This window comes from Rhinolophus sinicus, chromosome 16 (assembly GCF_057876585.1).
Source record: "Rhinolophus sinicus isolate RSI-liver-muscle chromosome 16, RSI-T2T, whole genome shotgun sequence".
Classification (NCBI taxonomy): domain Eukaryota; kingdom Metazoa; phylum Chordata; class Mammalia; order Chiroptera; family Rhinolophidae; genus Rhinolophus; species Rhinolophus sinicus.
Genome location: NC_142516.1, coordinates 120,340,270 through 120,363,523, shown reverse-complemented (window position 1 = coordinate 120,363,523; position 23,254 = coordinate 120,340,270). Strand labels below are relative to the sequence as shown.

General features: G+C 37.5%; 1 protein-coding gene across 1 annotated transcript in view; it reads right to left on the bottom strand.

Annotated features, from left to right (window-relative positions):
- Positions 1–13,985: 13,985 nt before the first annotated feature.
- Positions 13,986–23,254, bottom strand: part of FGL1 (fibrinogen like 1) — a 28,381-nt gene continuing 19,112 nt past the window's right edge. The window contains exons 4-8 of the mRNA XM_019738010.3: positions 21,745–21,904; positions 21,384–21,481; positions 18,147–18,235; positions 17,791–17,978; positions 13,986–14,340 (exon numbers count right to left, since the gene is read on the bottom strand). Coding sequence (XP_019593569.3) covers positions 14,181–14,340; positions 17,791–17,978; positions 18,147–18,235; positions 21,384–21,481; positions 21,745–21,904 — 695 coding nt within the window. The 3' untranslated portion in view covers positions 13,986–14,180. The remainder of the gene's footprint in view (positions 14,341–17,790; positions 17,979–18,146; positions 18,236–21,383; positions 21,482–21,744; positions 21,905–23,254) is intronic.

The following is a 23,254-nucleotide window of genomic DNA, read 5'->3' as shown; positions in this document are numbered from 1 at the left end:
GAGGTGGGCACAGCCCCCCATCTTCCCCAGGCTAAGGAAAGCCTCTACCTCTGTGGCTGCATTCCTTCCCACAACCTGCAAGGGAAGTGATTCAATGGTGTGCTCCCCATATATTCATATGCATAAAGGTTTTGTCCCTTGGGGAAGTACATACACCCTGTGACTTACGGCCCAGCTGCCTGCAGGCAAGGGTGATTGGCTTGAATCGCTTTCCTATTATGATGTTTGGGATTCACAGATCTTGAGATTGACAAGCTTTATCTCCTCTATTTCCCTACCTAACTAATAAAAGCTAAAGCGTAGGCCCGATTCAGGGTGTCCAGTCCTTGAGACTGGGGGTCCCTTGGCCCTGCTTATAATCTATTATTGACTAGTGTCTTTTCTTAATCCTGCACCACCCTCCTCGCTCCCCACAACTCTCCTCACGTGGGACGTGACAGTAGGACATATAATTACCTCCTGTTCTTTTATTATTTTAATATTGTGGGGGCAGAGCTCCAGAAAGTAGTTTCCAGGCTCTCGGCCTCACATAGACAGGTGCGGGCTCAGGTAGTAAATGGCCATCAATGTGAGTGGATGGCCATCAGCTGTGGCTAGTTGGCCGTCAGCTGTAACCAGTGAGCCATTGGCCACTAATATAACTGCTGTGGCTACGCTAGCAGAAAGAGAAGAAAATGGGGGCTGGCAAGAAGATGGTGGCTGGGCTGGCAAGCACGGATTGCAGTTAGGATGGTGGGTTGCGGACAGTGTGGATTCAGCCTCCAGTGAGACTATAGTGCTGCCAGAGAGAATATAGTGGTATGACTCCCCCATCTATGGCTCCGTGGGTGTTCCTTTTTGGCCTCACCATGTCCTGCGTTCTCTTGTGGGGAGCGGGAGCAGAGACTCTGCACAACACCCTGCACGACAAATGGCGCAGCGAGCAGGGTCTCCCGCATGACAAATATATTGTCCTGATATATTCTTTATAAGTTCTTATAAATGCATGGAAAACACATATACATATGTGACTGTGTGTTTGTGTGTGTGTGTGTGTGTGTGTGTGTGTGTGTACAACGTAGTTAGTATGCATTTGAAGACCAGGGCATAGAAAACTGTTAAATTCAGACAACATCTAGTGAATATTCATTAATTATTATACTCTTCTCTAGTTCCTAGTAAATTTTTATATTTTATTACGCAAGTAATACATAAGGAGGAAGAAATGTTTTCATCTAAATAGGAGTATTCGCCAAATATAGATATGGAACTAATTATCAAGACTGTCAGACAAACACTGAAGGAAGTACTTCATTAGCTCATTTATGTCTCCATAGAAATTGTTATTTTGGAACACAACCACTAACCAATCTATCAAACACTATAAATTCAGAATGATAGGATGAGCCTTCATAATCTTGTACTTGATCAGAAATTCATCCTTTTCTGGGCATAGACTACGATTTCTTAAACTGGTCACACAAAAAAACACTAATGACAGAAACAAGAGTGATAATTATGTCTCATTAAACTTAAGAACTATTCATCAAAAAAATACCACTAAGAGGCAAGTCACAAACTGGGAGAAAATATTTTCAGAACTTATATATAGCAAAAATCTTATGTCTAGAATATATAAAGAAATCCTTAGGAAAAAGATAAACATCTGAATTGAAAAATGGGAAAAGGACTCGAATAGGTACTACCTAAAACAAGATACCCAACTGATCATAATGGCATAAGTATATAAAAAGGTGATCAGCCTCTTAGTCATCAGGAAAATGGCTATAAAACCACACAGATACCCTACATACCCATCAGAATGGCTACATGTAAAAACAAACAAAACAAAACATCTAACAACGCCAACCGTTGGTGATGATGTAGAGCAACTAGAACTCTCATACATTGCTTATGGAGATTTAAATTGGAATACCACTTTGAAAAACTGCTTGGCAAAATTTACTAAAGAGAAACAAGCCTACCCTGTGAATCAGGTACATACATCAGAAAAATTAATGTGTTTGGCCCCCAAAAGGCATACTCAACAATGTCCCAGGAATATGTATAGCAGCTAAATTCATGATAAACCCAAACTGAAAGCACCCCAAAATGCTCAACAGTAGAATAAATAAGCAAGTTGTGATATTCTCACACAATGGAATATACTACAAGAAATAAAAAGGAATGAACTACCATGGCCTGAAACACAATGGGTGAATCTCTCTGACAAAATGTTTAGTAAAAGAAGCCAGGCACAAAAGTATCTACTTTACTGTTTTCTCTATGTATATGTATGTGTATGTTTATACACACACAAACACACACACATGCATTTATAAAAAGTTCATATATATGAAATTCAAGAACAGGAAAAACTATGGTGATAGAAGTGAGAATAGTGATTGTGCTTGAATGTTGGAGGGTCTATATTTTGATTTAGGTGGTTGTTATACAGGTGAATACGTATGAAAATCCATCAAGCTGTACAGTTAAGATTTGTGCTTTTTAAAGTATACATGCTACATCTCAATAAGAAAGAAAAAGCCAATCTCTCTCATTAATATTATGAACTATATATTTCCATGCTAAATAATTTCTGTGGAAAGCTGAAAAGACTGAAAAATTATTGAATATTAACTGAGTCAGGCGGATCCACAGGTGACTGCTAAATACGGAATTGACATGGTAAAATTACACTTTACCCATCGCATTATGTGCAATGCATCAGTGGAACATTTGGGGGAGAATATTGAATAACTAATACACAGTGAATATGCTTTCTGTTGAGTAATGCTTGCCTCTGGTACTTTAAATGTGTAAGTCAGACTCTGGAGGAGGAGGGAGTGGAACCATTCCCTCCTCCCCTACGGCGCCCCTACTGACCACAAATTCTTGGCTTTGACGCTTATTAGGGGTTTTCTGTCAGATTTTATGGTTTTCCACGTTCTAAAACACAAGTTATATAAATAAATGACACATGGCTAAGGCCCGCAGATGCCTTTAGATGTGTCCTGGAGGTCCCTGGGGGCCAGTTCTCTACTGCTCCCCGCCCAACCACTCTCAGCCCCCTTCATTCATAATGTAACACAGATCGAGCATTAGGACTTGAATTAGCAGGCAGCAATTAGACTTTTACTTTGGACTTTCATGGGCCTATTGTTGCAGTGGCTTTAGGTGAGGTTTTATTAGGGTACAGTCCAGAGGATTTCAATGAACAAACTTTAAGAAATTGTTTGAAAGGTCACATCCACCAGAATAAAATTTTTTTGGATGTCTCTGTGAAGGTTAACAACATGTTGGTGTATTATGCGCTGCATTTTGTAAAACTGACCTGGAACATACTAAACACAACTGGTAAAGGCAGAATACAGTTAGCTCCTACCCTCAGGTGCAAGATACATCCTGCCCGGTAGGTGAAAGGGACAAGCTGGAATTTCTGCATGGCAGCATGGCTGAGAGGTTCTGCAAGGCCAGCACATTAAAAACAGTAAAGAATACTTGTGAGCTCTTACCCCACTCAACACGGACTGTACCAACTCAGGGGGAGAGAAATACCTAGGATCCAGACGAAGGACTGAGCATCGTATGATCTTGGATGCTTATTTGGTGGCACATCATTTAGACATTGTGACTATTCCTCCAGCTCAACGCCGTCTGCCACGTGAAAAACATAATCTTTTCTAACTGCTCTGAGACCGAGAGTGCCTGAATCCTCATTCATACTGACTGAGTTTGGACTTCAATACAGAGACAATGATTGAAAGAGGGGCTTCCTTACCTTTGTCCTTGTAGGTGGTTGCAAAAGAATCTTTTAAGGCTTTTATCTTTGGGCTGTGCGGTCAGATTCATGAGGCACAATTACCAAGTGGCTAAATGACATCCAAAAGTGAATTTGTTCAACTTATTCTAACAGAGAAGAATTAGAATTGTATTAAGAACATCTTTCCATTTACCTCGACTTCAAATAAAACATTTGTGTTTAATAGTTATTTACCTTTCTTTTTTAAAGTGGAATTTAGAGAAATGGCAATTGCTAGCTCATTTTTCCTCAGTGGTTTTCTTTTAGTTTTTTAATTAAGAAATACTTTATTGCTAAAAAAATGCTAACCATCATCTGAGCCTTCAGCGAGTTGTAACCTTGGTTTTCTTTACACTGTCCCTTACTTCTTTCTCCTGAGTTTAGAGACACTTTACACAGGTGTTAAGTGTGTGAATTCTAGAGCCAGGATACTTAGATTCAAAGGCCAACTCATTACATCCTGGCAATGTGATCTTGGGCATTATTACATAACTTCTCTGTGCCTATTTCTTCATTCACCGAAAGGGGACAATTATTATAAAACCTAGCTCATAGGATTGTTGGCAGGATTGATGAGTAAGCAGTGACAAGGACCAAGAATAGCATTTGGCACTTGGTAAATACCACATTAAGTGTCAGCTGTATTCCTGTTCTTGCTGAGGGATTCTCTTGTACCTTTTGCCCCACAATTTGCCTCTTCCTGTCACTGTTTCTCTCGGTCCTAACTGTACCAAATCAGGGGGAGAGAAATACCTAAGATCCAGAGAAAGGACTGAGCATTGTATTCTCTTGCATTTCCTTCCCTCTACATCAACATGCTGACATCATTGTTTGTTTCTTGGTGTACATTTTTGCCAACAATATTGAATCATAAGAGTCTCTGCATGATAGAGAATGACTTTTTTTTTTTTTTTAGAGAATGACCTTTATTGACTACCAAGACTTTCGTAAAATATGTTAAGACTGTCACTAGCTAAGTGATTCATTTATTACCCACAATTGTCATGCTTTGGTTGGTCAAAAGGCACAGATTAAAAAACTAACTCATCTACTTTGTTGTGTTTTGGAAATAATGTGTAATACTAAAGCCACAACTCCAAATCATAAAGTGTAAGGTCTGAGAGAGACCAAAAAGGTCACTTAGCTTCCCAGTGTATCTTTGCAATATTCTCTGCAAAAAGTCCAGCTTCAATTAACTAAACCCCATGACGATCATCTTAGGGACTCAAGAGGCAGCTTCCTTTATCTTTTAGGTACGTAGCTATGATTCTTGGGAAGTTCTTTCTAATTTTAGTCAAAAGTAGCATACCTGCAGTTTCCATCCATCATGTACTTTAATTGATTTATTAAGTTATTCTTAAGGTCTTGTGGAATAAATATATCCTCCCATAGAGACCCTTCAGATATTTGCTGATTACTAGCTTGTTTCTCCCGGAGTTCTCTCTGGCTATCCCATCTGAGCTAAAGATGGCTCATCTTTGTGATTGTGGATGGTCTCTTCCGAATGAGCTTATGCTTTATTAATATCCTTTTCATTTGGGTCTGACATTGAACCTAATATTCCATATGTAGTTAGATAAGTCCAAAGTTGTTGCTACCTATATTATTCTAGATTCTAGATACTATGCTTGCATTAATAAACTTCAAGATCATATTAGCTTGTTTTTGGTAGCTACATCATCTTTGTGAATGAACAGTATTGTATTAATTCTGACCAAATGACTATCCCAATTCAGATCTATTAATAGCTCACTCTTTGGAACTTCCATAGCATTTTGTACAGAGTCCTATTGTATGACAACGTGTAAAGGTATTCTAATTATTTTATTGTTTTAATTTTAATTTATTCAAATTATTTTATTCTGCTCTTGCATTTGACTATGAACTCTGCATAGGTGTTTTCTATTATTTTATTTTAGTGGAATAACTTATCTGTTACTCGAAATGTTTGTCAAATAATGTTGAATTAATTCCTTTATAGTGCTTTTTAAAGCACTATATTTGTAACTAGTTAAAAAATATCACTGTACCATAATGTCACATGAAAATTTTGATAGAAGAGGCCCACAGAAACTCATAAGCCCATCTCCTTTCCTAGAGGTCTGCTTATGCCAAACCATTTAGCTGAAGAGTTGTATAACTTGAGTCTTATGAACATCAGGAAAAGGGATTATACAATCTAATAGCTTAGTCAAGCATATACCCTATGTGTGCCTCCGACTGTACAACCATTGGAAATAATATGTGACAGTATGGATTACGGTGCAGATTTAGCACCCAGCATGGCAAAGTAATCAGATTCAGAAGGCTGAACATGTAGAAACCTGTTCCAAAGAAACCTGATGCTGGAATCTTTCAGTGAATTCTGCTGCCTTGGCAGCTACATCCTCCCACAGTCTGGACCAAGAAAACTTAGAGAATAAGCATGGCTTTCGGGAGATTGCAATAAATCTTACCTTAAACACTAGGGACCTAGAAAATTATGGTTCCATGTCTGTGTTTTTATTTGTGCCGTATATCCATTCTTAATTGCTTTTTGTTAACAAACATTCTTTGGTAACGGCTGCTATATTGAACAGAGGAACAGCTACTTTAAGACCTCAAATTCCAAATTCTACTGGATTTTGCAATCTTGATATTCAATTTCCAGCTTAGCAATACTTTCAAGTCAGAATGAATTTTTAAAAATGTTGAAACAAGTTCTCCTGACAATGAGTTCCTGTGGCACTGAGGAGATTTGAAACACTGAAAAAATAGGGTTCATGTCTTTGATGTGGTTTACAGGGTGCATCCAGTCACAGCTCCCTTCATTTCAGTCCAGAAATTCCCATCAGTAAAGTTAGAATCAAAATAAATAGAGCTTATTGCTTGATTACTGAAGGGAATTTCCATTACCTGAGAAGAAAAGGAAGACATTCTAGGCGTTGGTGAATCAACACCTGAGATGGTACAAGAGAGATTCTATGTGAGGGACTAAGTCCCTGACAATCAGTTCTCAGGGACTGAACTTGCCCCCAGGCCCAGACATGGAGTCTTTGAAAGTCAAAAAGACCCTGAGCAGACTGAGGCAGAGAATGCCAAGCAGTAGTGAGGCATGCCTCTGGGCTGGCACCTCAGGGAGGAAGGACTAAAAAGGGAAGAGGAAAAAGCTGGATTCACTTAGGATTTGATCCATGAAGGAAGTTGTCTGTGGGTGGCGTCCTTTGCCTCTGTGACTTTGTAGGGTAAGCAAAGCTCTGTTACGAATTCACACCATACTCCCACCTGGGAAGCAGCAGGAGCAGGCACACAAAGCTGCCTGTGAGCAACAAGACAAGGCAGTTTCTCTGTCAGAACCACACTGTGCAGGCAGGGAGACAGACAAGGCCCAAACTGCAGCCGATTCTGCCAACAGTGGTCACAGTGTCTCACCGAGGTGGCAGAAGCCAGGTCACAGCCCCTCATGAAGGGCCTCAGGTCTGGTACATACTTTCCTGCTAAACTCATCAACACCAGTGCTAGGAAAAGCTAACAAGAGTGTCTTCGTATCCTGCCACTGCTGGAACATTTTTCCATCAACCACAAAATCCCTTCCTAACGTAGAAGAAGGCTTCTCATGCTTTTTTTTCTTTCCCACTTTAGGAAATTGAACAAAATATTTTTCAGGTAAAATACACAAATATTTATTTTAAAATATGTAAATATTTATATTTTAAAGCACTCTCTAGCACAGAAAATATTCTTTTTTGAAGATTAGAGTGAAAGACTCTTTTGGCAGCTTTTATTTATGCTTATAGGAAAAAAGGAGTAACTGAAAATGGCCAAGTAGTCTGCCCTACACGTTATTACACAGTTTTTTTTGTTGTGTTTTTTTTTTTTTGCTCTGGGCCTGCTGCCAGCATGGAAAAGTTTTAATCTCTAAATAGACTCCTTCAGGAAGTTTTGGATGATGGTGAAGATGGTATGAAGAGAGTTAGTCACCCTAACTTCAGCTCTGATTAATATTGTCCTATGAAAATCTAAAGTGATCAGTGAGCTCCAGAAACCAGTCTTTTACTAAATTATGAAACAAGGAGAAGGACAGCTGGCATTCATGCCCCCTTGGCAGGTATTCTGATCCAGGCTTGCTGACTGAAGGAATGAGTGTGGAGAGATCACAAGCTGTCTAAGCATCCTGGCTCGGGCATTTGATCCCCTGAAGAATTGGGGGGGGGGGGGGCACACCTGATAGCCATCTGCATGCTGTAGTCATCACTGAATTGCTTTTTTCTTGCTCTGGTTCAGAAAACTGTGTGAGAATATAGATCGAAACTTACCACGTAGGCTTTGGTCACAGTTAGGTTCATCCTGGAAGATTGTCCTTGAACGAATATGTCAAACTGCTCAACTTCCCTGAATGAGATAAGTGTTAAGGAATGACACCAAGGATCTTTAAACTTTGGGGTGAATCATATGTACTTATGGAACTTGTTAAAGTTTAAGTGGCCCAGGTTTACAACATGATATTAAAAACAGCCTTGAGAGGAAAACATGCTCTCCTTCCAAACTCCGAGCTTGTCGGAGTTACACATTCTACTACATGCTGACTCACATGCAAATTATATGCAGATGCTCTCTGAACCTAGGTTTCAAAAGATCCCTATTTAGAAAAAGTTCTTCTTAATCATAGTCCCCAAATTCCTTACATATTCTGAAAATTTTCAGAATTATGCTTTCTCTGGTCCCACTGGTGTCTGGGTCAACATGGAATTCTTGTTAAGATTGCATTTTAATTTGACATTGCTTTGTTTTGCATAATCATTGTGTATATAAAAGTCTATCAGCTTTTGACTTTTAGATAGATATCATTTAAAAAAATAGTATACGATTTTCTGCCTCATCAGCATGAGTAAATACACAAGGATATAATGCTCTTTCAAATCACAACTATTAGAACAGGACAAAAGTTGCAGGGGGGATGGTGATTTTCCACCAATGAGCTACTTAGTGTTGTTTCAAATTTAACTTTCTCCTAACTAGGGGAACATGGGCTATTTTTAATCTTTAAAAAAAAACTAATGGTGAAAAGCTGGTATTATCTCTACAGGCCCTTCTTTGAGGCATATGTGATTCCTAAGAATCTTAGTTAGTTGGTCACTAGAAAGGGACAGAGAAGCCTTTATAACTAACTGACTTTTCTGAGGTTTCATTTTACATTTCAAGAGCCCTGTGTTCCAATATCATTCAACTGAAAAGAGACACTGTAGGTGTACTAAAGGTGGAGAATAAAAGAGATGAAACAGCTGGCATATGTTAGCCACTTTTAAGAGCTCCTAAACTACCTGGTATTCCAAAGAATTATGGCATGCGTGATAATTCCGGAGGGTATAATCATTCCTTCTGGGAGAGAAGCCACAGCAGAAACCAAAACGTCAGCTCTATCCAACAAAGGGGTATCTGTTTAGCACCCTGAAGAAAAAAAAATCAAATGACCTCTAAATCAAAACTGTGTAAGCTTGTCATCTTCTTATGAACTTAAAAATCTAGCATGTCTAAGATATACTCTTGGCCTCATTCCAGTTGCTATATGACCTTGGAGAAAACTCTTTTGAAGTTTTCTCCGTCTATAAAACCTGGATAATAATACTATCTGTCCCAGATGGTTGGAATTGTATGAATTAATTAGTTCAAGCTAGAAAGGTCTTTGATAATGTTAAGTGCTGAATATTGTTATTGTTATAGGTGCAGGTGGAGGCAATGTTACACAGCACATCTATAATTAGGAAGGCCAAGAGACTGCAAATAGTGCCAACACCCCACGAGTTAAGAAACAATACCCTGTGTCGTTTGCTCCCTGAGAAGAAGTCAGCTGGTTATAACTGAATACTTAATTCCCTCTTTTATCTTCTTTGAAAGGTTGTAGCTTGTCTTGGATTTGCCCACCACGAAGCATAGTTTTACTGGTGTATACACTTTAAGGCAGTATTCTAAATGAAGTGGCGACATTCATTAGGACACAGGGTACAGTCTTGGGTTTATGAGGCTTATTAATTCATCGGAGTCAAGGGAGTAAGTCCTTCCCTAGAAATACCTGTGATTTGGAAAATACAGAAAATTTCTTGATCTATAAAATGAAGGGAAGGGTCTAAACCTTCTCTAAGAGAAGAAAAGCTTCCTTTTTCCCCCAAAGAAACAAACAAACAAACAAAAAAATCAAAGTTTTATGTGGAATCTAAATACAGAAAGTAAATAAAAACTGAGCTATGTGGAATGAAAGGAGAAAGGGGAAGATCTTCCTGTTCCCAGCAGTGTCTGTGTCATGCAGGGTCTCAGCTCCCGCTTCCCACATAAGAATGTAAGATACGGTGAGGCCAAAAAGGAACACCAATGGAGACATAGATAGGGGAGTCATACCACTATATTCTCAATGGCGGCTGGTCGAGAAACAAAGCAAACATCCGTCAGCACCCCAGCAAGGGGTCTTCCTGCACCCCAGTCTCGCTGGCAGCCAGGTGAGACACAGGAAGTAGGATCCACATGATCCACAATGTAATCCGCTTGCTAACTGCACTTGCTGTCCTCTTCTCTACCAACCAACCAACCCCCTAGCGTAGCCACAGCAGTTATGTTAGTGGCTAATGGTTAACCGGTAACAGCTGATGGCCACCCAATCACAGCAGATGGACATCTGATTACAGCTGATGACCATCTACTACCCGAGCCAGAACCTTTCCACGTGAGGCCGAGAGCCTGGAAACTGCTCTCTGGGCCTCTGTCCCCACAGACCCTAAGGCATGCTGTCAGAATGGAAGGCTCCCCGGAGCCGAATTTAGAGACCATTGGACCACTGGTAATCTCTAAACCAGATTTTAACTACTAATTTTTAAGTAGTTTAAATTTCACTAATATTAAGAACCTGAACTACTGAGCTCTTAAAGAAGATATAATTTACCCAGAGTCATAATTCATTTTATATGCTTCCTTGTCTGGAAAACCTCTGAATATCTCTCTTCACCTTCAACTCTTGATGAAAGTCGCATAGCACTACAATTCATTGTTACCACATTCCTTTTTTATCTTCCTCCTCCTTCTCCTCCTCATCATCACCACAGTAAATATTTACGGAACATTTAGTATGGGCCAAACACCATATTTTCTCACTTAATCCTCATGACACTACTGTGGGTTAGCTGTGTTATTATTCTTATTTTTGAGATGAGAACGTTCAGCCTAGAGATATGTCACCTAAAAAATGGCAAGGATAAAATTTAAACCCCAAACAGAGTGACTGTAATCATGGGTAATAGTATGTTGACTTGCCTTTCTCCCTAATTTTGTGTTGGCCAAACAATAGATGATGAACTGTATGGATATATATTGATTTCATGATTCACAGCCTTTCTGAAGCTGTACCTCTTGGACAAATTTGTGAAGTTTGTATTTTCAGGAACACCTCCCCTTTTCCTAAAAATACTTTTTATCTCTCCGTGGAAACACCTTCTGTCCATGTCAGACAATCAGAATTCTTACATTTTTTCTATGCCTTGCTCTATTAAACAAAAAACAAACAAACAAAAAAAACATTCATGAATTTGTCGGTCCTAATGTGTAATCAGCTTATATAAATTAAAAGTGTATTTGCAATTTAAAAAATAATAAAGTCTCATAAGTATAAGTAACTCTCTAATGAGGAAATTTCAGAGGAATTTATTTTAGACTGGGATCTTCCTGATATTTTGGCTTCACATAAAGCAATTATTTCCCTCTTTCACACCTAAACTCCTCAAATGAACTATCTATTCTGTCTGCTTTTTATTTCCTGGCCTCTGACTGTTCTCACCACTAGTCCAGGAAATGGACTTAAGGACACAAATAAGATTATCATTAAATCCAATGGTCTTTCATTAGAACGCTTTCTCTTCCATCTTTTTATGGCATTAAAGATTTTTGTGGTTTTTTTTTTCAATAATTCCTTCTGCGTTGAAAAACTATTACACTGAGATTTATGTAATACTATACTTATCTAACTCTCCTCCTACTTTTGGGTGGAATCACATATTTTTCACCTTTAAAAGCTTTTCTTCTTTTGATTTCCTAATTTTATGAGTTCTTCAGGCTAGTACTTGAGCAAATAATACTTGTACCTGTATTTAAAATTGTCACTGGTGCCCCGTTATTTATACCTTCCCAAAGTGTGATCTGTGGAACACTATTCCCACAAGACTGCAATAAGAAACAAATGTTCAGGAACCATGGCAAACACTTCTCTTGCCTTGCACATTCTGGAGACGGTAAGACTAAATATTCTCTTTCGTGATCTTACTGCCAGATGGAGTGACCAGATGACATAATTCTTGCCAATAAGGCAGAAACTGAAGTCTGTTGACCCTTCACTCTTCTTCATGCTTTTAAACATGGACTGGAAGCAGGAACTGCAGTAGACAGCTTGTGATTTTGAAGGAAGGACAAAGTGAATTGCAGACATATCAGCTTCCACACTGCAGTGCACTGAGCCTGGGCCAGCAACCTTCTATCTCGCGAGTCCTTGTTACGTAAGATGAACAAATCCCTATTTGTTTGGATTTCCAAAATCAGGTGACCTTGCAGCTGAATACACTTCTAAGTAGATATAAAAATTCAACATACTATATGTCCCTCTTGGAACTTCAGAATGCACATTAGAATATTAAAGCAACTGAGCAATAAGAAAAGAAATCCATGGAATTTTGTTCACTATATCATCTCCTAAACTCATTTGTTTGAGGAGCGCTTTTCTTCCTGTGTTAACTAGTACTATCCCACACCTTAGCTTTTCAAAGTGTGATTCCTACAGCAGCAACATCTGCATCATCTGGAAATTTGTTAAAAAACCAGAATCTTAAGGCCACCCTGCCCAGAATCATAATCTACAGTTTAACAAGATCCCCAGGTGATTTGTATGATGTTAAAGGTGGAGAAGCACCACTTCAGAAAACACTGGTTAGAGGATAAAGTACAACTAATCCTAACATCTTTATGTGACCCATTATTTCAAAACATCTATTATTATTGTCACTTAATGCCTGCTTCGCTAATAATCACAGCTACTAGTTCTTACTGACTGCTAACTTTGTGCAGGGTGTTATTCTAAGTACTTTACTTGTGTAATTCTCACTTAACCCTATGAGGCAGGTACTATTATAATCTTCATCTTACAGATGAGCTAGCTGAGGTTCAGAGAAGTTAAGTAGTCTACTCAAGGTCACACAGCTATTAAGTGGCAGAATCCTGGTTTAGGACATAAGTGGTTTAGGACATAAGGATCACTAAGTGATATTGCCTCTCAAATTTTTTTTGTTTCCATTCACTTTTATGCTTTGTGTACTTTGTGCCTGCAATGATTTCCCACATACACCTAATTAAAAGATCTCAGCTCAAAAAGTTTCTTCCAGGAAGCTTTTCTGATCCTCTCCCCACAAGCCAGGTCAGGTCCTCTGCTATACAGTCTCCAGGTACATATTTTTCCTTCATACTTATCAACTTTTAAAATTATTTCTATTTTTGTGATTACATGATTAGTGTATGTCTTTATTTAAAAAGACCCTGAGTTTGTGGGCTTCAACTGTGGCCTCTGTGCCTGATACTTTTTGATACTCAAATGTTTTGGGGTAATATCTTGCCATTAGTCACGCTTTTACTCTCTCTTGAAAGGTTCTGTCTCCACTTCACCTATCCAAGTTCTATGTAGAATAACCTGTAGCAGGGTAGCAAAACATTTCATTTAGCATCAGAAGACTTGGATTTAAGTCCTTGCCCCCATATTTATTAGCTTTGCAATTTTGAGCAGTCACAAAAATCTCAGATCCATAAATTCTCAGCTCTGTTAAATGGGGATAATAATACTTCATAGAACTGGTATAAGTGAAAGAAAGTATAGCCTGGATAAACATTCTAAAAATACGAGATAGTACTTTATAGTGAGTGATTAAGATCCTGGGTTGTGTTTATAAGAGTTCCAGCTCTGTAATCAGAGACCTGAGTTCAAATCCCTACTCACAATTTTTATTGTCCATGCAGTTGATTTGGCAATCCGTTATTTGCTGGATTTTTTTTTTTCAGGTTTTTTTTCCAACTGCATTCATACTTAACTTGTTGTGCATTTATGCTTGAGTCATATCCCAAGTTGTGGCATATGTTCTATGCTTTTAATCTTTTATTCAACATAAGCTCTTATCATAGCCCTCTGTACACAGGAATGCAATCAATATTAACATAATATACATTTATTTGGTGCACATCACATATTTGCTGTACTGAAACTGCAGTAATACAAGCAAGTTAAGAATGAAAAGTAGCACACATCACAATTATCACCATTGTATATCTGTATGTTCAGAATTGCTATTTTTCACATCCCTTTAAACCAAGATGAATTGCAGAAATGAAAGCCCACAGGGGACAATTAAACAATATTTGGAATAAAATCATTTGGCCTAATTTTCATAACCACGGATTTCAAAGAATACCACCATCCACGCCAAGTGTGCCAGACAACCCCATTGTCGGTTTCAGCACGGTAGGGGCCTGGGTAGTATAAACCATTCAGGTTTGCAGAGTGACACCTAGTGGGAGAAAAAATAAACACGGAACGATCAGACTGGAAAAATATCCTTCTCATACCCTTTTATTTTACTAGCAAATGATCAAAAACATTTTAACAATGAATTCTGCCATTTTCAGACAAGAAAATATTGATCAGTTTTCAGAAGCCAAGATATTTCTACAAAAAATGGGATTTTTTAAACTAGTGGATTTTAGTGCCATAACAAATCCAAGAATACAAGGCAAGACCCTTGTAGTGTATTGATAAAGAAGCATCTCCGTTCTTAATAGCCTTAAAACAAACAAACAAACAAACAAACAATAAAACCAAGCAAACAAAAATATAACCTTGTAACCCTCAGCCTTAGCAAGAGTGGTTTGGGTTAACAAAGCACAATGCTCTACTGCCAGATTTCAAGGATAATTTGCACTTACACTTTCATCCATCTGCTGCCAAAACTTAGATTTCATAATTCAAACTTTCTTCCTCCCCTTTTTAAAATCGCTAGCATATGAATTATTTTAACCTCAAGGGTAATAAAACAAAGCTTAAACCTACCATTTAAAGTTTTACCAGACATCAACCAATAATCACTTGTCTGAGTTGCTAAGTTAATTTTTTACTCTAATATACATATTGCTCCAATATAGATAAGTTGGTTAGGTTATCATAAATTTTAAAATGTCTCCCTTCCTCCTTTCAAATATGTGAAATTTTCCCTGATATGGATCAATTAAGAGGATGTGATAATTTTCTGTGTACTATTATGAAATGAATTGCTACATATTTCTTTATTGATCTAACCAATGAAAAGATGTCAGACAATAGAATGTAAGGGGAACACTCACAAAGGATAGTTCTAAAAAATCTATGGAAAGCACCCACATTATTGAATCAAGACACCATATAATTTACCCATAAGTGAGGAGCGCTTGGGTTGGATCACCTACTAGCTTAGAGATTAACTCCTGCTGACCATCCTGACCATCCTCCTAATTGAAACAGATGTAACTATCGAAACCATGTATACCAAATCCGCAAGTGTCAAGAGTGTGCTACTGTGTTTTTAAAACTGCATGGAAAGTAACATCAAAAAAGAAAATACTCTAAATTGAGCCTCCAGGATATATATCTTGGTGTGTCTCTGTCTTCCTAGAGACATCTACTACATACGCTTTTTCATTTCGTCTGTGATTTGAGTCTCCATTAGGAAATGACTATGGTCAACAGAGGAAACCTTAGCTATTTTGAGACTAATTTTCCAGCGTCTTTCAGGTTCTAGAACAGCCTGGACTTGGAACTAGATTGGGAGATGGTTGGGGCTCCCTTGGCAAAGCAGTAGCTGTGCGCGCCCACATGAGATGTTGTGCTACACCAGCAAGGCAGAGAAGACACCAACATCCAGTGACTGGGTTGCTATGTGGAGAAAGAACACCGTGTAGGTGGGTGATAATTATGAAGTGCCAACATTTCATGTAAATTAGAAAAACTATGGGGCAGAAAAAAATAATAAGAAGAAAGAGGATGATAAAGTTAACCTACAATAATAGCAAGCATGGTAGAAGCTACACCAAGCTTCTGGAACAAGTGACTTTTTCTCCAGCTTTTCTGATTTTCCACCTGCACAGCCTTATCATCATCTCCTTCGACTCCAAAGATAATGCCGTCTCCCTGAGGGGCTCCAGCTACTGAACTGCCTTTGTCTTCCCTGAACCCCTATCTTTAAAGTCAAGTAAATCATTTATTTTCCCAGGTTAATATGTGTGCCAGTTGTCATTCAGGCATGATACAAGCTAATCAACTGAAAAGTTTTGATCTCATGGTAATATTAACTGATATGATTGTTATTTCTGCATATGGAATTCTGTTCGAAATCAAACATTAAGGGATGCTTGAGACGTTGTGAATTATAGGAAGTTTTACATAATGCTGATCATTTTTACATAATACTAACTTAGTAGGACAGGGGAAGAAAAATGAGAAGAAAGAGAAGGTGACAAAGATGGTTTCTAAAAGAACAACAACAACAACAAAAAACACTGGCGAAAAGACTGTCATTTACCTTTGATTTGCTAAATAGGAAAGATAACTTAGTTTCTCTGTCCTCTCTCACTGTTGTATGTGCTCCAGTTCCCTTACAAAAGACCAAAACTTAAATGGACTCAAACTTTTACAAAAGCAAAATCCAGAGAAAGCACTGTTTTTACAACTACTTATATTCAACTTGATACTACCTACAGCTGGCTGTATCTCCATAGAAGCTACAACTCTAAATCAGCACCTCACAATAACTGATGTTCATAATGAGAACTCACTTGATTTTAGGGAAAATTAATATGTGTCTGGCATACCTCCACTTACTAAGATAAAGGACTCTTAAATGCTTTAAAAGTGCTTATATAACATAAATATCAACATTTGGATTGTGGAATTTAACTGGATAGTTCTCGATTACATAGAAAACCTGGCATTTCAGACTCACTTACTGAAAATTCTGTAATGGAAAGTTTCCATGTCCAGATATTTTGAGGTGGCCCCTGTCTTCTAAAGAGAAAAGATGTTCAAAACTCATGCACTGCCTAACAGTTTGAGCACATCTGCTTTGCAGATACAGCAGGCCCCTTAGGTTATTTTTAAGGAAGACTGTACAAAGCTTCCATTCCTACTTTAAACTTGCGATTACGACAAAGGGAGCTGTCTGGAAACCATCTCGGGTGGAGATGACTTAAAGGAATCAGGAATATCTGGCCTTGAGAAGAGAAAATATTGAGAAATACAATAAATATCTTCTCATCCAATGCCCGAAAACTTATCTTGAAAAGAAATTAAAATTACCCTGTAGCTACTGGGGGAAAAATTGGTGAAGTACAGGTGACAAATTTCAGGTTAATAAAAGAAAGAAGTACAGTCAACAACGGAATGAGCTTGTTGATAAAGTAACACTGAAGTATTCAATCAGAAGGTGGAATTAGGCTTCAGGAATATTGTAGAGGAAATTTCTGCCCTGGGAGGAACTTGGATTGATTTAATGAAAGTCACAGTAATTGAAAAGCAGTATTACATAGGAAAATTTACGACAATAACATGACCGTTTTGTATGATAGGAAAAGGTGAACAGCTACTTGAGTATTAGAATGCTGAAAATATCTTTTCTATATGTAGACGCGCTCTATTTCTTCATGCAATCTGTGGCCTACTCATGATGATAACTTACCCATAATTCAGCTTGCAAATAGTCTTTGTAAAAGTAGTCATTTATTTCCATCACATACCTTTCAAGTCTTTACTAATGTACACGATGAACAAATCCTCAAAATACTTCATCACTGAAGAATTCTAATAAAGACGATTACTTAATAATACCGGCATGACAAGGAAGATCAACATTACCTCACACAGGTATTATAATTAATGCCCACCAGAGAGATGCCATCAACGCCATTACAGCTATGCTTATACAATGTCAAACCTGTTAAACCACCAGCCAGACTGGTCTTCTTCTGCACAGTTCCCTTCATAGTTGTCATTATCTCTGTCCCATGTGCTGAATTTCATGCTTTGGTGACTACCCCACCATTGCGTCTCAGGATGAAAATTGATGGCAAGCGCGTCTCCAGCTGTTCCTGAATATTCCCCGATATTCAACTCATAGGAATTCTAAAGGAACAGAGGCAAATTCTACTACCAGTTATCACTATTTTTAAAATAGGCTTATTTAGTAAATAAAAGCATAGGTTCTATTCTGTATTTTTGTTTCCACTGACTTCAGGGATTATCTTGCATGTTTTAAGCATAATTTGTGGTACTTATTTGAAAATTTTGTACCTTTTCATCTCCAACTTTGAAATTTTTATATTGGGCGTAACAACTATTTTTTTCAAAATCTTCAAGGTCGATTTTTAAAGTGTAATCTCCTGGATAAGAAAAAAAACAACAAGAAATGGTAATTTTTTTTAATGTGTGAGATGACACTGATTTACTGAGACTTAACCACAATTGATGGCTCTATTTTACTTAGACTATTTCCCTCTTCCATGAGTCAGTTTTTCAAAGACTAAACAGTGACTTGTATTTACAACACGAACGTTTTATTGTGTGTTTTACTTGAAAAAAAATTAAGCATACAATATTAAAGGTAGAAAATTTCTTCTAGATCTATCATAGGTGAAAGCTAGTGCAATTTAGTTGGCAAAGAACAACAGAAAATGTCATCATTTAGTTAATAAATTAGAAATCTAACAGTGAAAAATAAGCAGTTTTTAGAAGTGTAAATGTTTATCCTTTTTTCCTTAATTTCCATAAGAATGTTGATCTTAAACATAAATAATGACTAAATAGTTGGTGTCTTCAAGTAATCATCTTTTCTTCATTCTCCCATCATTTGCAAATAACAGACTATTTTTCAGAAACACAACTACCGTCTGGAACATAGGAAGTTATAAATCAAACTAAATGTTAAATAATGTATGTTCTATCCTCCTACTTAGATAAATAACATTTCGCAATGACCTGTAAGACCAAGTTTGAATTTAGAGTCTTAGAGTACTGAGGGTTTCAGGCCAGAACATGGAGGCCCAGGAGAGAGAGGCCCTGAGCCCCATCACTCAGGCCTGGTCTGTGGGCTGCCTCCCTTCTCTTCCCAGCACTGTCTCCATCACACACAGCAAGGGGCCTTGTCCACACTTGTAGACTTTCCAGATTGAACATCCAAGCTTTGTTTATACCTACAATACAAGCTGTTCCTTCACCTCCCCTCAGGCTTAGGGGCACACACCCCAGCAGCCCACCTTCCCACAGGACAGACAGAGAGGCATGAATGGATCCTGGAGACAAGCTCATGGGTGTTTGGGACGCTGGATTCTCCATTACTGGAGTGAGTCTAGGAGGGATGTGGGCGTCTGTTGGCCTTGGCACTTTGGCCTCACAAATTCCTTGTCCCATGGAGCTCTCTAGAATGGGGTTCCAAGGAAGAGCCCCCTCTAACCTGATCAAAAGGCAGTAAAAGGTATATGAACCAAGACTATGAAGTGGATGGGAGCAGTAATGTGGGCTGTTAATTCTCCTAAAAACTACTTTGCATCATAGAAGAAATAAAAAATCAGTCTCAATTCTTCAGGTAGCCATCTCTTTGGTCATTAAAGTAAATAAAAATACAATTACAGACCATTTCTAAATGAACCTTATTGCAAACCCCTCCAGTAGAAATTCTGCAATGAGGATAAAGCTATTTTCAGAGGCAACTGCTTAGCCTTGAGTATTCTCATAATTAAAGAATGCAGGGACAAAGGCACTGGTTTTCCTTGGGATGATGTGATACGTGGTTGCAAAGCCTTGAACTGATAAATACATTTTTTTTCTACCATGAGAGTAGCCAGACTGAACACTAATCAAAACATGAAGGGGAAGCAAATGTGTTGGCAAAGTGCATCCAGGCGAATAAGCATTTAATAATAATTTGAAAAACAGTAAGAATTTTAGGTATTTAGAAGGAGCAAAGGGTGACTTTTTTGAGGTTTTCATAATTTCAGTAAGAAACCATATACATATTAACAAATGAAAGAAACAGGAGCTGCTATGATAAATATTATGTATCTATCATAAAATACTTAAAAGTAGGATAATAAGTATGTTGAAAATTAGAGAGTATTGGACACAAGGACAAAGAAAGTATTAGGCTTCTAGGATTAGCCATCCTAAAGTGTTATTCTGGAGTTTCAAAAATCCCTGTAATTATAATCCTACTGACAGTTATGAATATAAAAATACCAACCACTTCCCTTTACTTGGATGAAACAACCCTGCTCTTACATTTAATGCATTGCCAGTGTGATTTTGTATGCTTTCTTGAGCAATACAATTGCCTTTTATAAAACATTCAGAATCAGACCTGAGTGGAACTGACTACAATCTCAGATTGTAAATGAGGCATGGAAGACAGTGGATTGCAGCAAAAGAACATGGAAAACAGAAGTGTGGAAAATTGTTATCAAACTAATGATATTTTAGATAAATATTGAACTCTAGTTAAAGGTATCCATGCAAAAATATATAGGGAGAATTTTACGGATGTCTTCAATTTACTTTGAAATGTGTCAAAAAAATAAAATGAATCGATGGACAGATAGATGGATAGATACGGGATAAAAACAAGCATCATAAAATGTTACTGTAGAATTTAAGTGGCAGGTTGAAATGTCTTTCAGTTTTGCTGTATCTTTGAAATTTTCAAAATAAAATTGGAAGGGGGATGGAAACAAGTACATTTAATATAGTATGGTTTTGATGGCAAAAACAGCCCCAAATCCCTCAATTTTTCACCTTCCCCTTAGCAATTCCACTTTGTAACGTCTCTTATTAAGTAGATTTTCTTTCACTGTACATCTGAGATGGTCCTTTCACCAAACAAAGCAGTGAAAATGATTGTGTGCCAGTTCGAGGACTCAAGAGACTTATGTGCTTCCACTCTCTCTCAGAATTCTGCCTGTGTTACAAGTCCAAGTCCAGGCTAGCTCGCTGGAAGATGAATGACCATGTGGAGCAGAGCTGAATTGTTTCATCTGAGGCCAACCTAAAAGAGCCAGCCTCCAGCTGACCAGACGTTGATCACAGACCCATGAGCAAGCCCAGCTAAGATCAGTAGAGCCACCTAGCCAACTTGTAGGTCTGTGAGACATAATAAATGGTTGTGGTTTTAAGCTGCTAAATTTTTGAAGTGGCTTGTTATACAGTATTCTTGTGGCAACAGATAACTGTATACCATACTTATTTTGAGGCACTCAGGACATTAAAAAAAGAATGACTATGACATTACATTTCTTTCCCAGAAATAGAAAACACATATATGAGAAATTCCCCACCCCCTGCCCAGGTCTAGTTTCTTTTCCTCGATTCTTAGTTTTAAGCAGTCACATTTTGCAAAGGGGATTATTGCCCCAAAGGGATCATCGTCATCTGCAAATCATGGTAGTTACTGAATTATTTCTATTGCCTATGATTTAGTGAAAAACATTTTAGTGTTGTTTTATTGTATTCCAAATGAATTTGACATTAGGCAAATCTTACCTTGCATGGTTAATAAGTGAAGATTTTTATTACCCAGCCAATATTCACCATTTTTTTTGACAAAATTTCCAAAGCCATTTTCATAGTCTTCCCAGCCTCTACAAAATTTAAAGTGAAAGCTGATTTTAGCAAAATCCAAATAGACCTATGCAGTACCCAAGGTGGTCACAAACTCCCACTGCTATTCCCCGCTCCCAACCCCAATGTTTTCTTGATTAGTTAATATACTTTCAGTATTCTTATTTAGAGAGTGAAAGTCTGTCTAATTAAAAGACTTCAGGATAGTGCAAAAAGATTTACTTATTATAAGTCTCACTCATTATAAATCTCCAAAAAAATCCTTATTTCATAATTAGCATACCTGCTAAAGTTCTCACTGCCATCAGATCGTCTCTGAATTATAGTCCATCCTCCTCCATCAGACATATCACAATAAACAGAGAATTCTGCTGGGCTCTGGAGAGGTTTGATTTTGTAAAATCCACTGTGTTTATGTCCATCATTGAAAATCTCTGAACAATCTGTTTACAAAACAAGGTAATGTAACATTTGTTATGTGTCTTTTTTTAAATTAATAAATGGAGCCTCTGAATGAGATTACTGAATACTAATGGGGACAGATAAACACATGATGTAGACAACCAGCTTTTTAAAATTGCCTCTTGTGCATCTTCCAGTGGATATTAGGAAAGTCTTATTTCTTTTCCTAGTATTTAATTATCATCTGACTCCTTAATATGGTCATGGACAAACAGGAGTAAAATAGGGATCTGATTTGTCATTTATAATTTTTGTGGAAAACAATTTTAAAAATTATATGTGTTTAGTTAATTACAGTATATATTACAGTATATATAAGTGGAACTTATAGCTTTATCAGACAATACTCGAAATTCTCTCTCTTATGAAGCTAAAATGAAAGTAGAAATATAACACCAAACAAATAATTTAATATGGGTTACCTTGACTTAGAGCATTATAAATCATTCAGAACATTTGGAAATGAACTCAAAATAGTACTCTTCTTGTTAGAGTCTTACAACCACCCAGTCTTACCAGAGTTTTTACTAACCCACTGAAATTTCTAACAGTCCATGTATTCTTAGATATTTTGCTAAAAACTGCAAGTGCCTGCGATTCCTTTTATCCCAGCATTCTTCTTTGCTACTGGATTTCTTTCACCATTGAAGCAAACATAGCTACCAATTTGTCACCAAAAATCAGTATCTGTTCCTTAAACCACTTGAGAGTGACATAAATTAGTATTATTGGGCCTCAGCTAGGTTGATCTTTACAGACTTAGAGAATATGGCAAGAATGGACATTGCTATTTTTAGATGCCCAGGAAGCTGTGTTTTAGGGTAGTTGAAATAGTGGCCACTATACAGAGATATTTTCAAGGCTACCCAGTCACAGACTTTTGAATAAGAATACTATAACATGGCATCACTAACTTTCTAATTTTATGCTTATCATTTTGTTAATTTCCTCTTGTTAAGTTGTCTCTTCCTGATTGAATAACTCCATTCTTCTAGCATATCTTTAAGTTCTTTCATCATTTCCATTGTTTTGATGCCAAATTGTCTACAATTTTATTTTGTTATGAATAAAATATATTCCACATTAAATAGACTAAATAGGCAATAGGAATCAGAAGACAAAAGAAAATAAAGAGCTTTAGTCACTTTCTAAAGCCCTCCCCACGTGGAGACCAATCATACACTACTGTTTTAGTGAGATGTCATCTTTGTCATGATTTAAGCTTTATTCACATATTTATTTTTGAGCTTCAGAAGCCCAAGTGTTCTTTATATGTGCTGAAGTATTAAAAAAGATCCTATTCTGGCAATTAAACATGAAGAAAAACAATG